Below are 22822 nucleotides of genomic sequence, written 5' to 3'. Positions count from 1 at the left end.
CCTTCTGTTTTTCTATTTATTTTTTAAACAGACAAGGTCTTGCTCTGTTGCCCAGGCCGGAGTGGAGTGGCATCATTATAGCTCACTGCAGCCTTGAATGGGATTCCTGGGCTCAAGTGACCCATCTCAGCCTCTCAAAGTAGCTGGCACTATAGGAGTCGGCCACCAGGTTTGGTTTTTTTTTTTTTTTTTTTTTAATGAGACAGAGTCTCACTACGTTGCCCAGGCTGGTCTCAACTAACGGCCTCCGGCAGTTCTCCCATCTTGGCCTCCCAGTGTGTTAGGATGACAGGTGTGAGGCCCTGTAAACAGACTGCTGTAAACAGACTGTGCTCTTCCTTTCTTTATGCACAGCTGAGTTACTGACCTCTACTATTTTCTCTAAAGAACTTTGAACATTTTTTGCAAGGCAGGTCTACCAGCAACAAATTTTGCAATTTTTGTCTCAGAAGGTCTTTACTTTTCCTTCACTTTTAAAAGATAATTTCACAGAGTATAGACTTCTAGGTTAATGGAATTTTTTTCCTCTCAATAGTTTAAATATTTCACTCCACTTCTTGCTTTCATGGTTTTTGAGGGGAAGTTGAATATAATTCTTATCTTTGATCCTCCATAGGGAAGGAGAGTACTCTGGTTTCTTTGTTGTTTTTTAATCTTTGATTCACCATAGTTTGAAGATTATATGCCCTAGTTTATTTTTGTTTTTGTCATTGTTGTTTTTACATTTATCCTTCTTGGTGTTTCTTAAGCTTCCTGGATCTATGGTTTGGTGTCTGAGATTAATCTGAGGAAATTCAGCTATTACTGTTACAAATACTTCTTCTGTTCCTCTTTCATCCCCCTTGTATTACCGTTATGCATATTTTATGCCTCTGCAGACGTCCCATAGTGCTTGGATACTCTGTTCTTTTTTGCTTTTCAGTTCTGGAGGTTGGAGTTGGGTATTTCCTTTCCCCCAGGTCAGAAGGCTCTGAAAAATCCCACCAAGTTAGTCTCTAGTTAGCTAGCTTCTCTGGAAGGTAGACCTAGTTAAGAGTACACCTGCATATTTTAAAATGATTCCTATTCCCTTTCCCCTGTAGTAAGTATGATGGGATTTTTCTCTGATATTTACACTTCGAGAACCTGGTTGAGCTTCTGATGGTACAACTCACAAAAGCATGAGACCCATATGCACAGGCCTCCGGGAGGTTTTAACTCTCAGATATGGCCACACCTCACTGTAGCAATTTGTCAATTCCAGTTCAGGTTTTCCAATCCCAGCGTGGGCTCCTTGGAGCATTGTGCTCCAGTGTACGGTGATTCTCCGCTTTACCTGTCCAGCCAATCTGGGGAGAGTGGCTTGCCTGTGACCTCACGTCTCTTGCAGGTTTAAGAAGAACTGCTGATTTTTCAGTTTGCTCAGCTTTTTACCTGTGAGGAGGGAGTGACAATTCTCAAGATTATCATGTACGGAAACTGAACCTCCCTAACTCCATTATAGTAAAAAGTGTCTTCCCTTCCTGTGGCTCAAGAATTAAAATATTTTCGTTCTTTGACACATTTTGATTCCCTAAATATTTATAATTGTACATTTAAAAACTCCGTCTTCTGCTGTATCAGACATCTAAACTGGCACTTTCCAACAGAATTATGAGAGTCCTGCTATAGAACTTTAAACCTTCCTTGTAGCCTCACATAAATATATAAACAGGTACAATTAATTTTGCTAGTATATTTTTAACTCAAAATGCTCATACTATACTTTCAATAAGAAACACAAATAGGATGGGTGCAGTGGCTCACACCTGTAATCCTAGCACTTCGGGAGGCCGAGGTGGGTGGATCACGAGGTCAGGAGATCGAGACCATCCTGGCTAACACAGTGAAACCCCGTCTCTACTAAAAATACAAAAAATTACCCAGGCATGGTGGTGGGCGCCTGTAGTCCCAGCTACCTGGGAGGCTGAGGCAGGAGAATGGCGGAAACCCGGGAGGCGAGCTTGCAGTGAGCAGAGATTGCACCACTGCACTCCAGCCTGAGGGACAGAGCAAGACTCCATCTCAAACCAAAAAAAAAAAAAAAAAACAAATAAAATATTTTCTATTTTTTATATTAACCGGCATGTCTCTCACGTAGCAAATGCACTTCAGACCGGGCGTACTTCATGTGCTCAGCCGCCATGTGGTGAGTGACAGAGACCATCCTCTGTGTGTGCACTTTTTACTGCCTTTTTCTTGACCACAGATTCTACCTCCCGTTTCTCTGTGTATGCAGTGATTATTTGCTGAGTATTACACATTGTAGGTAACATGTTGAGCACACTCAGGATCCCTAACCTTCCTCTGAAGCTTTCCAGCTCTTGTTTTAGCAGGTAGCACAGGCACTGCTGGGTCATCGTGACATGGGCAGGCTTGGATTGATTTGCTGCTGGTGTGCATCTGTGGAGAACTCCCATCCTGCACCCACTCCAATCTCTGCCTCCTGGACGTGGTGGGGTGGCCATGTTCCTCCCACACCTGAGCTCTCTCCGATCTCTCTCTCCTGGACGTGGCAGGGTGATATGCTCCGCCCATACCTGAGCTCTCTCCAATCTCCGCCTCCTGGACGTGGTAGGGTGGCCATGCTCCGCTCACACCTGAGCTCTGTCTGATCTCCGCCTTCTGGACGTGGTAGGATGATACGCTCCGCCCACACCTGAGCTCTGTCTGATCTCCGCCTTCTGGACGTGGTAGGATGATACGCTCCACCCACACCTGAGCTCTGGGTGCCACGGTCTGCACGTGTTCTCCAGGCCGGGGGCAAGTGTACTGTGGGTGCGTCTCATTCATTCTCCTGCCCTCAGGTTCTGGCTGGCACAGCTGTGCTCACAGACTAAAAACAGCCATCTCATTCGTTTTGCGCAGTTTTACAGTTGTTTACGGCCGATGTGTGATTTGGGTCCCTGTTCTCTCATCATGGCTAGAAGTAGTTCTGGCAAATTATTCTTATATCTTTACATTTGAAAACTAAAGGAAAGCTTCACTTATAGAATATTAGCGGTGCAACAACCCTAATGAGAGTTTCTCCAGAAACTATGATCCAGGTCAGCAGCCAGTCATTTCATAGAAGATAAACTTCAAGAACATTCTCTGAAGGGCAATGAAACTGAGTAATATCTAACCACTGTTACCAACAACCAAGAAAAATAGGTAAGAAAATGCAGCTAAGACTTTGTTCAAGTAAGTACGGTAATAAACATGCAAACTGGCCGGGCGCGGTGGCTCAAGCCTGTAATCCCAGCACTTTGGGAGGCCGAGACGGGTGGATCACGAGGTCAGGAGATCGAGACCATCCTGGCTAACACTGTGAAACCCCGTCTGTACTAAAAAATACAAAAAACTAGCCGGGCGAGGTGGCGGGCGCCTGTAGTCCCAGCTACTCGGGAGGCTGAGGCAGGAGAATGGCGTGAACCCAGGAGGCAGAGCTTGCAGTGAGCTGAGATCCGGCCACTGCACTCCAGTCCGGGCGACAGAGCAAGACTCCGTCTCAAAAAAAAAAAAAAAACCATGCAAACTGCCGCTAAGCACAAAATAGGCTGGGAGTAAAAAATTTTTATGATGTTGACATTTATGATTATACAAAACTGCCCTATGTGCTATCATGAGAACTCCTGATGAAAATTTACAAAGGATGTTTTATGGTTTATATAAAAATGCTAGTCAAATCCAAATACTTCACAAACATAACATTTCAAATAATATTCTTTTATATTTTGCAGACATCTGTACAATGAGGTTATTCGTCACACATGACCCAGTAACATTTCTCAGCGGTTGGATTCAATACGAGAAATAAGCAAATAACCGCACTGCTGCTTCCATTTCAAAGTCATCATTTCTCTTATAAGAAGTAGTCAAGAAAAATGCCTGTTGCCTTAAATACTGATTAGTGCCAAAAACGTGGTTTAAAATATTTCAAGTGGGTTATCCTTTTACGTCCATGTTGTTAGTTACACAAAGAACACATACAATTTTTTACCACAAGTTTTGGCAAATTATAACCATAAACTAAACAAACAGAATTAAGCATATTATTTTTTGAGATAGGGTTTTGCTCTGTTGCCCAGGCTGGAGTGCAGTGGCACAATCATGGCTCACTGCAGCCTCAACCTCCCTGGCCCCAAGTGATCCTCCCACCCCAGCCTCCTGAGTAGCTGGGACCACAGGCACACACCACCATGTCTGGCTGATTTCTGTATTTTCTGTAGGGATGGGGTTTGGAATATTGCCCAGGCTATTCTCAAACACCGGGACTCAAGAAATCTGCCTGCCTTGGCTTCGCAACGTGCTGAGGTTAGAGGCATGAGCCACCATGCCTGGCCTAATCATTTTTAAAGAGTCTCTATTTATTATCATTATTTTTTTTAATTGAGATGGGGGTCTTGCTCTGTTGCCCAGGCTGGAGTGCAGTGGTGCCATCTCAGCTGACAGCAACCTCTGCCTCCTGGGCTCAAGTGATTCTCCCACCTCAGCCTCCCAGGTAGCTGGGACTACAGGTGTACACCACCAGGCCCAGCTAACTTTTTGTATTTTTGGTGGAGACAAAATGTACAAAAGGCATTTTTGCACATTTTGCCATGTTTTCCAGGCTGGCCTTGAACCCTTGGGCTCAAGCCATACACCTGCCCTGGACTCCCAAAGTGCTGGAGTTATAAGCATGAGCTACCGTGCCCAGCCCTTAATTATGTGCTGCGGCTTAATATTAAAATAAAGACAGGGAGGAGCCCAAGGGAGCACGTTGGCAGAAAGGGCTCCCTTGCCAACAACCTTGCTAGCACGGCGTTCACTCCCCTGCCTGCTGGCACTGTGTTCTTTAGATGAAGAACACGTTATATGTAAATGAAAAAAACAACATAATCTCTACAAAAACTTAATTAGCTGGGTGTGCACCTGTGGTCCCAACTGCTTGAGGCTGAAGTGGGAGGACCACTTGAGCCCAGGTGGTCACAGCTGCAGTGAGCCAAGAGCTGTGATCGTGATGCTGAATTCCAACCTTGGTGACAGAGCAAGACCTTATCTTAAAACAAAAAGCAACGAAAACTAAAATGATGCACTCTTTAAGTTCTGTCCTATAAATTTCAGTACCTTTATCTGTAAAGGTACATAAAGGTGAAACTCAGGAGCTGCTTGGAATAATGTGGGCATACGCTTGACCTCAGCTCTGATGTGAAGCATGTCCTTCTATCTCACTGCTTGCCAAGACTAAGCTAAACTTCAAAAGTAAAAATACTCCCAAAAATGTACATTTTCAACTATTCATATTGTACCTTAAGTTTCTCTTGTAGTGGAGGAAAAACATGGTGTCATTTAAAGTGACATGTAGCTTCAACGTGGGATGTAAGGTGATTCAGGTCCTTTGAGAAGACAAGCTTGCAACAACGACACGAATAATGTTGGAATCAAAATCAGAGAAACTAAACACCAAGTAACACAGGTTCAATCCGAGTTTCTAACAGGTATCTGGATAACTAAACTTTCTGCTTTACTTGGGTGTGAAGATCATGAAATGTAGTTTATAATTATTTGGGCAGAGAAAATAGAGAATTTAGGTAGTTATGCAAAATTCAAGATTAAATAAAAGCAGTATTATAAAACAGAAATATAAACTGGCTATTACCTTCAGTAATTTAGATCAGGGGTTGGCAGGTCTGTGCACCAAATCTGGTCCACTGTTCTTGTAAATAAAGTTTTATTGGTACACAGCCATACACACTTGCTATCACCCACGGCTGAGGGCAGAGTTGACTGGTTGTGAGACACCTTATGGCTTGCAGGAACTAAAATACTATCTGGCACCTTGTAGGCAAAGTTTATGACCTGATTCAGGTAACTGCCTAAACTGTCCAATTTGCTTGTTCTAAAACAATCCAACAATACAGCACACTTATCTGAAGATTTGAGAACACGCATGCACCAGTCTAGTAAGAAAAGTCCAATTCCAACCAGAGGGCTACAAACTCTTTCCTTTTCCCTACAAAGAATTAAATGAATAAAATTGTGTGAGATTTTACTGATATGTATCACATGTATGAGTCTTGATGAAAAGTTAAAAATGTGTATTTATACAGATACATAATGATGTTACTTTCCCTTCCACATTTAACTCATACACTGTTTTTGGACTTCTGGTTCACGAAATCTGCATTTTTGCACTATTATTTTGAAGGCAAAAACCCGACTGCTGGGCTAGTGGTCAATTCTGAGGTGCGGCATGGTCAGGAGGCCGTGTCGGGGAGCCTGTCCCTTACCTGGAGGGGTGTAGGCGTCCATGGAGGTCTGCACGACCAGGGACCTGCGTTTGGAAGGCATAGGCACCGCCATCTTCCGCTCTTTATGTTTGGCCAGAGCCGCCTGGACAGCTTCCGTGTGGACGTCTGAAACAGAGAGAGCTCAGTCACTCAGTGCTCAGCTGAGGTCCCAGCGGCCAAGCTGCACCCTCCTCTCTGTCCCTGCAGCACGGTTCATCCACCTTCTGAAACTCACCAACAGATGGGTGGGCGAGGAAACAAAATCAGTGTTTACAATTCCAGTAAAGGCATTACAATTTATTCACAGACTTTTAATTATTCTTTTTATTACTGCAGAATCCATACCCACAAGCAAACACTGGCTGTAAACTGTGCTGAGATTTTTCTTTTTAGGGTGAATGGACCTTGATCTTTGGAGATTCTTTGTAGGTCACCCATTTGAGCCTCCAAATCCTTTCAACTGTACCGCTGAGAGGCGTGTGCATGCCTTGCGCCTCAACTCCCACAGCCATGGTCGCAGCTCAGCTCAACACCAGCCATGGGCCAGGACTGTGTTGGTTACGGATATGGTTTGCCTGTGTCCCCACCCAAATCTCCACTGGAATTGTACGTCCCAGAATCCCCAGGGGTTGTGGGAGGGACCTAGGGAGAGGTAACTGAATCACTGGGGCCCATCTTTCCTGTGCTATTCTTGTGATAGTGAATAAGTCTCATGAGATCTGATGGTTTATCAGGGGTTTCCGCTTTTGCTTCTACCTCGTTTTCTCTTGCTGCTGACATGTAAGAAGTGCCTTTCGCCTCCCGCCATGATTCTGAGGCCTCCCCAGCCATGTGGAACTGCAAGGCCAACTAAATCTCTTTTTCTTCCCAGTCTCGGGTATGTCTTTATCAGCAGCATGAAAATGGACTAACACAACCATTAACACATTTTGTGGCTATTAACCCATTACATTAATTCCACACATTCACCGAATGCCTCCTCTGTAAGTCTACAGGCTGGGGACGCAGACAGTCTCATGGCATCTCACGCAGGCCACTTCTTAACGGATGAGACAGGTGATAAGACGAGGTAGAGAATTAAAGCAGAGACAGACACAGCGGCAACTCCAAACTGTGAAGCCAGGGAAGAACCCTCTTAACACAAAATCAGAACAACAGGAATGAACCATACCAGCTGTCAAGGCGAGAATCTTCGAGACACAGGCAAAAACCCGCTCAAAGGCCCTAAACTGTGAGTGACAACGGTGTTAGCAGAATAAAACCACCACCACCAAAAATGGCCAGCGTGAGTGAAGACGGGTTGGGGGAGAGAGTCCCCAGGACGGGGCAGTTTTCTCTGAAGCTGCGAGAATGATCCCACTGAAAGGGAATCGGACGTGGCTTTCCGACTTAAACCCCCCACACTGCCACCTGAGACAGGACCAAGACCTGCCACATCACGCCTGCAAGCAGCTCATTGCACTGCTTGGTCTTGGTCAGCCTTTGTGCATACTTCTGTCCCTAACTAAAAAGCCTGGTCTTCTGGCCACTATTTCTAATTCCCAGGTCAAAAACCACTATGTGACTGACTTGGCTCATGGCCGAAAACGGAAGGGATCAATGAGGTGAGTCCACTCACTTCCACAAATCGCTTTTTGTTTTGCATATTCTCCATTTTAAACTTTTTGGATGTAATTTCAAATACACAGAAAATCTGCAAGACCAGCATAGCGAATTCCCACATAACTTACCAGGCTCAACTTAGGCCCAACTGCTCCTATCTTACATCACACTGCTTTCCCCTCTCCCCCATGAATTTTCTAAGCCAAATGAAAATAAATTTCAGATACTATGTCCCTCCGTACTTAAATGTTTCAATGTATTTCCTAAATACAAGGATATGCTCTCACATTCATTTTCCTCAACATCGGGAAATTAAACTCTCATATACAAAGATCACATTCAAATGGTGTCAACTGTCTCCATAATTTTCTTACTTTGTCTTCGTATTTTACGATCCAATCCAGGATCATGAATTGATTTGTCATGTGATTTTTACCCTTCTAGAATCCAAGTTTCTCAGCTTTCGTGTTTCTTGAAATTGAAAATGTTAAAGAATACGGGTCAGTTGTTTTACAGCTTGTCCTTTATTTTGGTATCTTCCGGACTAGACTCAAGTATGTATTTTAGCAGGGACACCGCAGAGGTCTGTCCTGTGTGATGATGTTCACGTCGGCAACTCAGTGAAGGTGGTGCTTAAGTTCCTCCAAAGCAAAGAGGCTACTTCTCGCGTTGCAATTAAGATTTGGGAGGAGAGACCATGACACTATGTGCATATTCTGTTTTCCATCAATTCTTCACTACTAGTTTTAGCATCCACTGATTTCCTGTCATTCCTTCTAAATCATTAGATCTTCCATATTCACTTAAAAATAATTATTTTATCTTTCATCATTCATTTACATATGTCAATATGTACTCATGGAGTCTGGCTTGGTGGGTTATAATTCATAGTTACAATGGTTTGTTTTGTTGCTCAACTGGTTCCAGATTTGACACCGGATTCCCCAGCCCTTGGACCAGGGCTCCTTCTAGTGAAAAATGGTGTTTAGAAACTAAGACTAGGCACCGGGTGCTGCTGGGCATTGCCGGCAAGCAGAACACACAACACGCGTGTACACGCATGTACACCCACACCCATCCACAGGCACTTCTGTCCCTGTCTACATCTGTCGGGAGCCACCAGCTTATACTGGTACCTCCTGCTGCAACACAGTCCCACATGATCCATTCCAGGCTTTGGCCTTTTCTTATTTCTACCTCTCTTGCCAAGAAAGAAACCTGGCTCCTGTAACACTCAATATATTCACTACTTTATTAAGCTTATTTGCTTAAGCCTGGAGATACAGCAATGCTTTCAGAATTGCTCTCTAATACCACTATGAAAAATCTATCAAGTAGAGTTCAGTGTTCATTTGTAATTATTTTTTGTTTTTTTTGGAAGGGAGGGAGTACAAAGTATACACAGTGAAATGTTCAGATCTTAAGTACACTTGGTGCATTTCGATAAATTGAAATCTATTACCCTAATCAAACTTTTGCCTCAAAGTTCCCACACGTCCCCTCCCAGTCAATCCCGGCCCTCAAGAGACAGCCACCGTTCATTCACGAGGAGTGTTCTTGGCGCTCTTCCGTCACCCGAGACTCGCCTAGATTCTCCATCGTCACATGGACTCCACCGCATGATGCTCACTCTGCTCAATTCAAGGCTGCTGGAACTCATCCCCGTTGCCTGTTTTGGTTTCAGTATTTTGTACGTTTTTCCCGATGGGAACTAGAACAATGTATGAATATATCCGAATTTGCTCACGTTTCTCCAGATGAGAGAGATTTATGTTGTTTCCAGTTTTTGGCTATGACAATTTACTCTGGAGATAACGTGCATTCTTTTACAAGGACACACATTTTCATCTTTCCTTGGTGAATGTCTACAGCGTACCTGCTGGGCCATATGGTAAGTGTACACATTTAAAAAAAACTGCCACACTGTTTGCAAAAGCGGCTGTGCCATTTTAAGTCTCCATCAGTCTGAGATCCGGCCTGTCATATCTTCACCAGCACCTGCTACTGTCCTCCCTCTCCACTCGTGAAGGAGAACCTCGTGGGTTTAAATTGTACTTACCCAATGACTCCCTGGCAAGCACCTTTCACAGGTCACTGGGCATCTGTATACATCTGTTGCGAAGAGTCTATCTTGCATGCTTGCAAAATTCACACCATTTCTGGTTGGTTGTACTTTTCCTAAAATGTTCTAAATAAGGCCCTGTGTCTTCTGTAAATCAAGTATATCACCCCTTCCAAGTCTTTACGCCTTTTAGTTCTCCTGACTCACTTCACAGACGAGGGCCCCAGTGCGTGCCATGCGAACCTGAACCACGGAGAATGGCCATGCTCCCGACACCCCGACTGTGGGCAGAGCGCCCCGGCTGCTGCCACCACCGAGGAGGGGGGTCAGCTCTTGTTTTTCAGGAATGGCCTTTATCAAAAGGAGAAAGTTCCCTTCTGCTGCTGATGTGATAGGAAATTCGTATAAGGACTATTAAATTTCAACAGATGTTTTTCAGTGTCTACTGAGAGGATAAAATGGGTTTTCTGCTTTATTTTTTGTTAATGTGGTGAATTACATTGATTTTTGAATGATGAGCCAAGTGTGCAATGCAAAACTACACATCATGAGAACAAACTCTAAGTGGTCATGGTATTCTTCTCCCTTTTACATATTTCTGGGTTTGATTTAGTAAGAATTTGTTAAAAGCTTCGGCATCTGTATGTCAATAAGAGTGAAAGGTGTGAGATTTTGCCTCACACGCAAACTAACAAGGGAGCCAGCACCAGCCCAATGTGCTGACAGAGCCGGGACATTTCCGGGCCAGAATCAAAGGGCTTGTCACACACAGTGGGGCAGCAGGACCCACTCACCCCAGCGATACTCAGGATCACACACAGTGGGGCAGCAGGACCCACTCACCCCGATGATACTCAGGATCACACACAGTGGGGCAGCAGGACCCACTCACCCTGATGATACCAGGATCACACACAGTGGGGCAGCAGGACCCACTCACCCCGACGATACTCAGGAGCACACAGTGGGGCAGCAGGACCCACTCACCCCCGTCGATACTCAGGATCACACACAGTGGGGCAGCAGGACCCACTCACCCTGATGATACCAGGATCACACACAGTGGGGCAGCAGGACCCACTCACCCTGACGATACTCAGGAGCACACAGTGGGGCAGCAGGACCCACTCACCCCCGTCGATACTCAGGATCACACACAGTGGGGCGGCAGGACCCACTCACCCTGTCAATACTCAGGATCACACACAGTGATAACGTAAAGAACTGCTTACATTTTTCTCTTCTGAGAAAATTTGTTTTTAGCAACCATGGCTCTCAAGGCACTGACTTGCACATTATACATAATACTGCTTGTGGCCCAAGTCACGGTACCTTCCTACTCTTAAATAATTTATCACGAGTCCAGAAAGGTGAGTATTTTAAAGAGAAAAGTGACACGTGGCTTACCCCAGGCTAAAGAGTAAGCCGTGCTATTCTTGTGAAATTAGAAAATCTGAGAACAAGGTATCGTTGTGAGTCTGTTATCTCCAGGAAGGAGTGAAATGGGTGCTGAGAAATTGAGGGAGCCTTGGAACGGGAATCTCACAACCTCAAATGGGGAGTCCGGCAAATGGGAAAGCAGTCGCTGTGATTCACGACGTTTCAGAAAGATTCACGTCCACTCCGTGCTGAGTTTGAGCGACTTTTCTTCTTGTGATGTGGACCCAACAGAAGAGAGGTCCCACGTAGACATTCGGCATTTGTGAGGGTCTGGCACCGTGACTCACTGCTACAGATTAACATGTTTATGCATAAACTACAATGGCTCAACTGTATAAAAACTGATAGCAGTTATGGATCAATTCCCTCACTTCTCACTTGGGCCACACTTCCTGTTTCTGCAAGAACATATCGCTTGGCTGGAAGACACGACGTTGACATTGAAAAGAAAAAGGACCTTGTATAAAAATGATGCAGAGGATTCTTCTCAAAGGCCACTGGGACACACATTGTGTTGGTGACCAGCTGTCTACCAGCGGCAGCGAGAGAGACAGAGCTCCACGCATGAGCAGCCACAGCTCCCGTGACCCACACCAAGACCCCCAGGGTGACCACAGGCCAACCAGCAGCCTTGGAAGGTACACTTCCTTCCCGAAATAGCTTCCCAAGAGGCAACAAACAGTGATAATTGCAGGCATTTCTATGACTGGTCGGGAACAAAGAAACCATTCACCTCCAAGGAACACATCTTGTTTCAACTGAGGCAAATGAAAAGATCAAGGAAACAGCACAAAAGCCAGGTGGTTCTGTCACCTATGCACAGACGGGTATGTACACATATGTTATACACACACGGATATGTACGCATATGTATGTGCACACATCTATGTATATGTCCGTATGTGTGGGTATAAAATATACTGTCTATGCCTCAATAACGGCCCCGTCTAAATTCAGCCTGCAACCTCCTCAGGGCCAGGGTGGGAGCCTGGAAGCCCATCTCCGCAGTACCCTGGGCTCCCCAGCCCCTGCCTGTGGGCGGTGACTGGTGAAGCAAGAAACCCTCCCAGTCCTGTTCTTTCTACACCACATCCAGAACAGGCGTACACCCGGTGTAGAAAGCTCCCGTGGCCTGAACAGATCATTCGATTCTAATTCAGACTGACCTAATCTCTGCAGTGCAGTCCTACAAACAGATTCTCAAAAAGTTACCACCATACGGCCACCAGAACACACATAGGATATTATCCTATTGCCCTTCAGTGCCCAGAAGAATCATGTGGTCTCTCGCGGTAAAAACAAAACCACAACCACCACAACCCAGCTGTTCAAGTTGCAGGGAGTTTTACAGCTTCTTTCTATGTCGTCTTTCTTTTTGCCCCAAACTGGATCTTCTTTTTACTTTCTCCTTATTTCCTGAATATAATTTGATCAATACTATTAAAGTGCTTGTGTTAGAAGCAATTTTATTTAAAAAGAATTGAAAGAACTACATCAAAATATTAAGAGTAGCCATTTCAGAACGACAAGAGAACGATATATTGCTTTTTGTTCATTCTTTTAAACATTTGCAAAGTTTTTGCCTTCAGTGTAGTCACTTTTGCAATCAGAGGTGAGAGTGCTTTATGGAATGAGGCCATGAAGCACACACACCACCCAGTTTCTAACACAGAGCAATCGTTTGGGGAAGGATGGAAAGGTTCATCTTAAAGCAATGCAGGTGCTTTTTTCATAAAGGCAAAAGACATTTTTAAAAGTGTTTGCACCATACACAAGTCTGCTAAATTTGGTCAAAAAACAGAGAAAACAGTAACAGAACACTTCAGCCCACAGGGAGACCAGCACACCCAGCTCGAGGCCACTCCAGATGAGGACGGAGAGTGGTTTCCTCACAGCTGACCCACAGGATCGGGTAACACGAGCAGGAGGGAAACACGGGGACCACAAAGACGTCAGACTGTGGACTGCACAGCAAGAGACAGCAACACAAACTAGCGGAGTAATTAAAAACTATTGCGAAAAGATGTCCGCATTCTATTTTAACCTGAAATCAGTGGCACGGTGACACTTCAACACATCTATAAACAGCACCCCTGAAGATTCCGTCACTCTACACCGAGCAATGTTAAGACGAGTAACAACAACAGGATAGCCTCCCCATCGTGTGATGGGCTCTTCTCGGCGCAGACCCTTAGAGCGTGCTGACCCATCATCAGAACACAGCGAACACGTGGAGAAAGGACAACCTGTCCAGGCGTGATCGGCTTCTGAAGCACGCAGGGTAATTATGGCTGAGAGCATTTCCTGCGACGCGGAGTGAAGTGTTCGAGTCAGAATCGACCTCCATGTGCTAAGTTGTTGCATTGTTGCTGTGTTTAATAATCCCCGTCCAACTCAAAATATCCAAGGCAGAAAGCAGCATCCAAACACGAACACCTAAAATAGCGATTAAACGGACAGCACTTTGCGGAAAGACCTTTCCCAGCGTGACACCTAGAGGGGACGAGGAGGCGACCCATGCCACGATGGCCCCCTGGTTCCTCTCGCTGCTCCTCCAGTGTCCTCAGCACAGCCGGGTGCTTTGCTAGTGCCCCGCCGCAGAGAAAACACCCCACGCAGCTACTGGGGAGGTCTTCTCTTACGACATCCAGCTTAAAAGGCCGCATGTCCACTGGCCAGTGGCCCAAATTCCACAGGTGAGGGAACAGATCTGACCACAGGGTGCAGGATGGACCCATCTCCCGTGAGAGCCAACACCAGCGGGTCACAGGGAGTCCTGGCCAGTCTGAGGCCCGGGTGCGAGGAAGAGGCAGTGTTGGATGAACACACAGTGCTGAAAAGGGTATGAGCTAAGAACAAAGACGTTTACAAAGCTCTGCATAAAATCCAGATCATTCTGAGAAGAGCTCATAAGACGAGGAACTTTCAGGAAAATATAACATGGGTAAACAGGTTGCTACAAAACAAATATTGCCTTGAAAACACATCCTTTTCACAAACTGAGCCGACAGATGAAATCCAGCAGCTGTGCAGCATCAGAAATCCATGAAAGCATCTGATCAAGTGTCCTCCAAAGCCTTAATTACAAACGCCCTGAATACAGTTTTACCCAGCCACATCAACGAGACACCAGATGAGAGGCCGTGGACTGGAAACCAGGAGAAACAGAAACATCCCGGGTAAAGGTACCAGGCAGGATTGCAGAGGAGTCAACAGATACGTGCACAGACGTCACAAGAGTAACAAGATTCGCTGGTCATGCTGGACACACAGTGTCACGGACTCCAGCAAATACCTGAAATGCAAATGCTTAAAAAGATAGGAGAAAATCGTCTGGAAACTCAGCAGTTAGGACAGAGGACAGTGACTTCTTAGTATTTCTAAATATCCTTGAGGATGAGCACTGAAAGTGGTCAAGGGTATTTCCACCTACAGAGAGGCTGGGAAGTAACCGGTATACACGTGCCACGGGGGTTTGCTGCACTCACCAACCTGTCATCTAACATTAGGCATTTCTCCTAACGCTATCCCTCCTCTAGTCCCCAGTCCCCAACAGGCCCCAGTGCGTCATGTTCCCGTGTCCATATGTTCTCATTGTCCAACTCCCATTTATGAGTGAGAACATGTGTTTAGTTTTCCGTTCTTGTATTTAGTTGGCTGAGAATGATGGCTTCCAGCTTCATCCATGTCCCTGCAAAGGACACGAACTTACCCTTTTTTATGGCTGCGTAGTATTCCATGGTGTATATATGCCATATTTTCTTTATCCAGTCTATCATTGATGGGTATTTGGATTGGTTTCAAGTCTTTGCTATTGTGAACAGTCCCACAATAAATATACGTGTGCACGTGTCTTTAGAGTAGCATGATTTATAATCCTTTGGGTATATACCCAGTAACGGGGTTGCTGGGTCAAATGGTATTTCTGGTTCTAGATCCTTGAGGAATTGCCACATTGTCTTCCGCAATGGTTGAATTAATTTACACTCCCACCAATGGTGTTTCTCCATATCCTCTCCAGCATCTGTTGTTTCCTGACTTTTTAGTGATCACCATTCTAACTGGCATGAGATGGTATCTCATTGTGGTTTTAATTTGCATTTCTCTAACAACTAGTGATGAGCTTTTTTTCATATGTTTATTGGCCGCATGTCTTCTTTTGAAAAGTGGCTGTTCATATCCATCAAATTCTTGATGGGGTTGTCATCTTCTTGTAAATGTGTTTAAGTTCTTTGTAGATTCTGGATATTAGCCCTTTATCGGATGGATTACAAAAATTTTTTCCCATTTTGTAGGCTGCCTATTAACTCTGATGGTAGTTTCCTTTGCCTTGCAGAAGCGCTTTAGTTTAGATCCCATTTCTCAATTTTAGCTTTTGCTGCCATTGCTTTTGGTGTTTTAGTCATGAAGTCTTTGGCCACGCCTTTGTCTTGAATGGTACTGCCTAGGTTTTCTTCTAAGGTTTTTATGGTTCTAGGTCTTACGTTTAAGTCTTTAATCTAACTTGAGTTAATTTTTGTATAAGGTGTACAGAAGGCGTCAAGTTTCAGTTTCTGCACATGGCTAGCCTGTTTTCCCAACACCATTTATTAAATAGGGAATCCTTTCCCCATTGCTTTTGTCAGCTTTGTCAAAGATCAGATGGTTGTAGATGTGTGGTGTTATTTCTGAGGCGTCTCTTCTCTTTCCCTGGTCTGTATCTGTTTTGGTACCAGTACCAAAGCATTTGACATTTCAGTATCATGCTGTTTTGGTTACTGTAGCCTTGTTAGTATACTTTGAAGTCAGGTAGCACGAGGCCTCCAGCTTTGTTCTTTTTGCTTAGGATTGTCTTGGCTATGTGGGCTTATCTTTTTGGTTCCATATGAAATTTAAAGTAGTTTTTCCCAATTCTGTGAAGAAAATCAATGGTAGCTTGATGGGGATAGTATTCAGTCTATAAATTACTTTGGGCAATATGGCCATTTTCATATTGATTCTTCCTATCCATGAGCACGGAATGTTTTTTCATTTGTTTATGTCCTCTTATTTCCTTGAGCAGCAGTTTTGTAGTTCTCCTTAAAGAAGTCCTTCACATCTCTTGTAAGTTGGATTCCTAGGTATTTTATTCTTTGAAGCAATTCTGAATGGGAGTTCACTCATGATTTGGCTGTCTGTTGTTGGTATATAGGAATGCTTGTGATTTTTGCACACTGATTTTTGTATCCTGAGACTTTGCTGAAGTTGCTTATCAGCTTAAGGAGATTTTAGGCTGAGATGATGGGGTTTTCTAAATATAATATCATGTCATCTCTGAACAGAAACAGTTTGACTTCCTCTCTTCCTATTTGAATACCCTTTCTTTCTCTTGCCTGATTGCCATGGCCAGAATTTCCAATATTACATTGAATAGGAGTGGTGAGAGAGGGCATCCTTGTCTTGTGCCAGTTTTCAAAGGGAATGCTTCCAGTTTTTGCCCATTCAGTATGACATTGGACATCAAGGTCACCCTGATTTCCTCTCATGTTCCTCTCCTTGTTAACCCAACATTCAGGTCTTACTGCTATTATCTTGTGAGCATTTCTCAAATCTGATACTTTTTTTTTTTTGGAGACACAGTCTCACTCCGTTGCCCAGGCTAGAGTGCAGTGGGTGTGATCTCGGGTCACTGCAACCTCCACCTCCTGGGTTCAAGAGATTCTCCTGCCTCAGCCTCTGGAGTAGCTCGAATTACAGGCATGAGCCACCACACACCTGGCTAATTTTGTATTTTCCGTAGACATGAGGTTTTGCCATGTTGGCCAGACCGGTCTCGAACTCCTGACCTCAGGTGATCAACCTGCCTCGGTCTCCAAAAGTGCTGGGATTACAGGCATGAGCCACAGCGCCCAGCCCCGACAGATATCTCTTAAGTACGCATCAGTTTCAGGCATTCAAGATTGTTTAGACTCCACTTTCAAGCCGAGGCTCCATGCTGCTGCTAACGTGATCTTCAAACCCTGACTGGCCCTTTGCCTAAAATCTCCAAGTGGTTCCCCACCATCTTCAGGATGAAGTCCAAATTCCCAAGCATGATACTCAAGATGCTATAACCTGGCCCCTCCTACCTGACTTCTTGCCCTTCCCCAAATGTGTCATGCTCCCTCATCTTCCTTCAAAATATAGAAGCCAGGCAATATTTCAGGTGCTTGGCCCACATGAATGCACAAAACAGAGATCCTGGCCTGTGTGGACCTCGTATTCTTATGGGAGAAGGTGAGAGGTAGGGAGGTGGATGGTGGAAGAATAGCTGAGTAATTGGGTAAATGGATGAGATGTCTGATGATGGATGGATGGATGGATGGATGGATGGATGGTGGACATAAACGGATGATTGACAGGTAAGTAGATGATTGGTGAATGTGTAGACAGAGGTTGATAAATGGATGACTGACAGGTAGATAAATAACGAATACACAGATATGCAGACAGATGGACAGAGTATCGTGTGGTTATAATGGCAATGGAGACATGAGTCAGGATGGGGAACGGGAGGGATTGTGTATGAAGAGGTGCCGTATTCCACAATTTTACAGAAACAGGAGAAATGAACCATACTTCTCACGTTGGGTCTGGCTTCCCCTCCAGGGCAGAGCCTGCAGTCTCTGAGCTGAAGCGTTGGTCTCCTCCACCCACCTCCCACTCTCAGCCACCCCCTCTGCCATGTGCCTCTCCCCCACGCCTTCCTGCCTTTGAAGAGGTGAGGTAAGGTGCACGGGTGAACAGAAAACGCGCCCGAAGCCAAGAGATCACCATCTCCTGCTCCACCCACCTCTCTCAGGCTTTTATCGAGAGAGAAGAGCCTGCAACAACCACAACCCACCACACTTATCTCGTGGAGTAGCTGGGACTGTGAAGATGGCACGATCCAAAGGTAAACACAGGGTTTATCAACCCCGCTGCAGCATCGTGGAGAGAGAATGTAGGAAACAGACGCAATGGTGACTGACGTGGATCTCCTCTCCTGTGTGGTAAGATGTCAGGCCAAAGCTGGGCTTGCATCCTCCTGCGAGGAGCGGGCCCATGTGATCGCCAGCCATCGGGCAGCCTCCCTGAATTTCAGTTTCCTCATCTATAAAATGGAAGACAGACCCCCCCTGACTTCCGTGAGAACTGAAGTGATGTGAACTCACGCCTGCGTGCACGTCTGGGTGTGTTGTGTGTTCACAGGGCGCCCACACGGCGGCACTGACACACGGAGAGGAAAGCGTTCACCACAGGCTGACAGCACGCGGGCACCTCCACACTCCTGAACTTGATAGGAGCCTCTGAGACACCCAGGTGAGTAAGAGAAGGTCTCAATGTGTCAGGGCTTAAGACAGCTGTGAAATAACGGAGGTTGGATTTGGGAGCAAATCCTCCTTCGTTCCATCCCCACACGTTTTCCTGGGGTCAAAGTCTCCCTGGAGAAGGCAGCAGGGGGCGCCGTGGAGGAGGCACCAGCTTTTCATTTAGGCTCTCAGGTGCGCCCTTCTCGTTTGCACAGGTGACACTCCCCGAGGCCATAAAATCTCTCTAGAAAGAGCAGAGCCAGGAGGCCAGGCAGACGGCGACTGAGGAGGATGCAGAAGTGGCTAATCACATGAGCTTGTGTGGACAGAGATTTGTTACAGCACAACTGAGACTCACAGCCTTTCCTCCACCACCGAGTGAGTTCCGTCATCCCTTAGACTCCGTTTTTTCTTCTGACACAGGAGACAACAGCCACAACTTCACCTGCTTATCATGAAAGCTCCACGTGAGAACGCCGGTGAAGGGAATTTGGTAAATAGAGGGATTCATGAATCAGGTCCATCACCAGCAACCCACTCCTGCCCTCATCAGGGCCCTGGGAACTACACAAGAATTCACAGGTAATTTTCTTTTAAAGAAGCAACCTTAACCTACATGTTGGAAAAACTCTTTCAGAGTAATTCAAACATCAATCACAGCCTGAGTTTTTTTGAGATGGAGTTTTGCCCTGTCTCCCAGACTGGGGTGCAGTAGCATGATCTCGGCTCACTGCAACCTCCGCCTTCCAGGTTCAAGCATTTCTCCTGCCTCAGCCTGCTGAGTAGCTGGAACTACAGGTGCCCGCCACCATGCCCGACAGCCTGAGTTTTCTGTTACTAAATTAATGAAATTTCAGCTGGCCAAGCCCAGGTGGCAGTGGCAACTCAGTCTGCAGACAGCCCTGTGCAGATGACATCATAAAACACGGAGGAAGAACAAACAGGAAACACATGACAATGTGTGGTTTTCATTTCTGTTTAGAAAAGTAGACCTGGAAAACAAATCACTGAGGGTAAGGAGAAGAAAAAACTTGCAACCACGATTAAAAAGTTACTTAACAGTGACGCCGAAAAATGAGAAAAATTTGGCGCGAGATTATAATCTTTTTAATTAGTGTGAAATTCTGAATAGTAGACAACGTGGGCTTGGAAACCACGTGAACAGCTATGTACCAGACCCTGGGGTCTCCCAGCAGGGTGTGTCTGCACAGAAAGCTGGAGGCCCACACCCACCATGCTTCTGCCTCGCCCAGTGGCTGGGCACAGGCACCCTCCTGGCCCAGGAAGCAGATGGACATATTGTCACACCCCACTCCATGCTTACCTGACCGATAGCGCTCATCTCGTGACCCTGAAGACCTTCGGCGGTGGTAGCGAGAGGCAGAGGAAGGAGTGACAGGAGCCCGGCGTTCTTGCGGCAAAGCTTGGTCCACCCCTGGATTTCACGGAAGAGGGAAGAGAGCAGAGTGAGGTGTGGCTGTGCCCAGTGGACTCCAGCAAATCATTCCCTCCATCCCCACAGCAAAGCCAGAGCTACCCATGGGACTGGGCATGGCAGCACCTCAGAGCCCAGAGGCAGAAGGGCGACTGAGGGGGAAGCTCTCCCACGGCCGGGGAGACCCCTCCTGGCTGGGCGCCACCACGGCCCCTCTCACAGCACAAGCGTCCACTGACAGGCAGGGAGACACACAAACTCAGCCACAGGTAGCAACTGAATTCATGGGAGTGAGAAAAACAGGGCCCAAGACACAGACTCAAGTTATGACCTTTCATGTTGTAAATATACAGAATGGGTTGTATAAGTTCTTAAGAAAATTTAAAACGTAATTATTAAAGCAATTTTTAAAATAAATCTTACAGGATAATTTAACAGTAGAATTCAGGTAACCAGGACACACCCTGAACGTCCAGCTTTGTTCATTCCAGATTACTCTCTGGAAACTTATTCCATTTGATGCCAAGTGGTTTAACAAATTATATTTGACTATGAATTACAATTATTTGATGAATTACAAAAAAGTTAACGTGGTCAGATAAAAACGATTTAATGGTATTGGTCAAAACACTGACGTGAATCCACCTGTCACGGTATTGGTTTTACTCAGGTAATAACAAGGTTGCAAGGAACACAACTAGATGAAACGAAGCCCCCAAAGGAAGGACATCGTCACAGTTCCACGAAGAACTGCTCTGAGACCACGGGAAGGACGTCATTGTCACAGTTCCACGAAGAACTGCTCTGAGTCCACGGGAAGGACGTCACCGTCACAGTTCCACGAAGAACTGCTCTGAGTCCACGGGAAGAACGTCACCGTCACAGTTCCACGAAGAACTGCTCTGAGTCCACGGGAAGGACGTCGTTGTCTCAGTTCCACGAAGAACTGCTCTTAGTCCACGGGAAGGACGTCATTGTCTCAGTTCCACGAAGAACTGCTCTGAGTCCACGGGAAGGACGTCATTGTCTCAGTTCCACGAAGAACTGCTCTGAGTCCACGGGAAGGACGTCATTGTCACAGTTTCGTGAAGACTGCTCTGAGACTGAGCACCGATCACTAACAGATACTTCTTCACAAATGGATCAGTAATATTTGATTGAAAGTAAACCAGAAATAAAGTTTTAAGTTAACAAAAGAAATATGTAGTCCCTGGTTTTCCACGATGGGCTCTTATGACAGCTGTCGAGTCTGCGACTGTGGGCTTCAAGTTCCTCTCACTCAGGTGGTTTCTGCACGTCAGCTTTTCATGGTGCGTGTGCAGACCCTACGTATCGGGCTGCCGAGGTCAGAACTAAATGAAGCACAGCTCCACCCCCCGTCACCGCTCCCCCACCCTGTCATTTGGTTAAGTCTCATGTGCTCTTCTTTCAGCAGCATCCAAATCACCATCAGTTCCTGAGGAACAAACTGCTGCTACCAACCTCTTGCAATCATCATCTACAAATGCTCTTTTAAGAATGATCTTCAATTACTTTTTTATCAGATGCATTTTAGGAAATCAGAGTGTTACCAAGTCTCACGTGAAAAATAGTCACCCGGCACTTATGTTCATAAATACGGACTTACCACACGACTTCCTGAATTGTCCTTTAGACACCCCCCCTTACACCACTGTGGCCACCATGTCAGGGTCTGCAGTGTGCTACAAATACCGTCCTATCTTACGCTTTTCAATGATTCTGGAGTTAATACTTTTTATCTATTTTCCATTATCCTGGCTTTCAATGTACCTATTGCCAACCCTTTCACAGTTCTTCCGCAGAACCGAAAAACTCTTTCCCACGCTTTCTTGCTCACGATCAAACACTGACAACCTGGTGAGAATCTGATTTTCCTGGAAATCCTCTTGGAACCCCGCCCTGATCCCCGATGTGCTACCGTCACTTGGCCGTTCCTTTCTTCCCGCTGGCTGTGCTGCTCACTCTGTTGGTCACTTGTTCTCAGCCCCTCGACACCCCTCCTCTCCCATCCTAAAGGAGCACCTCGATTGCTTCAGAAAGGGCAGACGAGAAGGAACACTTGGGGGCCCTGCATGTCCGAAAGTGCTTTTCCCTCTACCCCAGTGGGACCGGGTCTTTCTCCTAGATTTGGACTTCTAGGTGAAAGTTACTTTTATTCATTGCCTTTCATTTCCATCATTGGTGAGAATTTAAACATCATTCTGATGCTATAATGTTTACGTAATATCCATTCCTTTCTCTTCTTTGACCTTTTTTCATTCCCACTGGAGGAGCTCCAAGCCAGGTTGTAATACTCATTCCTTTCTTTCCTCCCTCAATAATCTTTTTGCTGCATACCAGGTTTTTCTTCTCATGGGGGCACACGACCAAATCTCTCCCCCAGGAGGACTTCATCGGGGCTGTTTCACTTGCCTAAAGAATCCTCTCCTCTCCTGTTTCATAACCAAACACGGGCACGTTCATCCCTCTGGGCTGGGCTGTTTCCTCCACGTGTGCTCTGACCTGGAGCCTGTTTTCAGTACCACCCCCAAATCTGGAGCCTCTCTGGTTTTTCAATTTCTCCAGATAACAAACATGGCTGGGAAGTGGGGGAAGAGGTGGCTGCCTGCTTTCTGGACACCGTTCTCTGGGTTCCACGTGTACAGCACCCATGGCTGCCCCTCAGTGTTTGCATCTTGGCTTCCTCCATTTTGCTAAATGATAA

At 45.8% G+C, this 22822-nt stretch overlaps 1 protein-coding gene across 1 annotated transcript in view; it reads right to left on the bottom strand.

The window, feature by feature from the left end:
- The window catches only part of DIP2C (disco interacting protein 2 homolog C), a 164801-nt gene extending 144710 nt beyond the window's left edge, over positions 1-20091 (bottom strand). The window contains exons 1-2 of the mRNA XM_023192485.1: positions 19987-20091; positions 6270-6395 (exon numbers count right to left, since the gene is read on the bottom strand). Coding sequence (XP_023048253.1) covers positions 6270-6342 — 73 coding nt within the window. The 5' untranslated portion in view covers positions 6343-6395; positions 19987-20091. The remainder of the gene's footprint in view (positions 1-6269; positions 6396-19986) is intronic.
- Positions 20092-22822: the final 2731 nt, after the last annotated feature.

Source organism: Piliocolobus tephrosceles, chromosome 9 (assembly GCF_002776525.5).
Source record: "Piliocolobus tephrosceles isolate RC106 chromosome 9, ASM277652v3, whole genome shotgun sequence".
Taxonomy (NCBI): domain Eukaryota; kingdom Metazoa; phylum Chordata; class Mammalia; order Primates; family Cercopithecidae; genus Piliocolobus; species Piliocolobus tephrosceles.
This window is presented reverse-complemented; position numbering and strand designations above follow the sequence as displayed.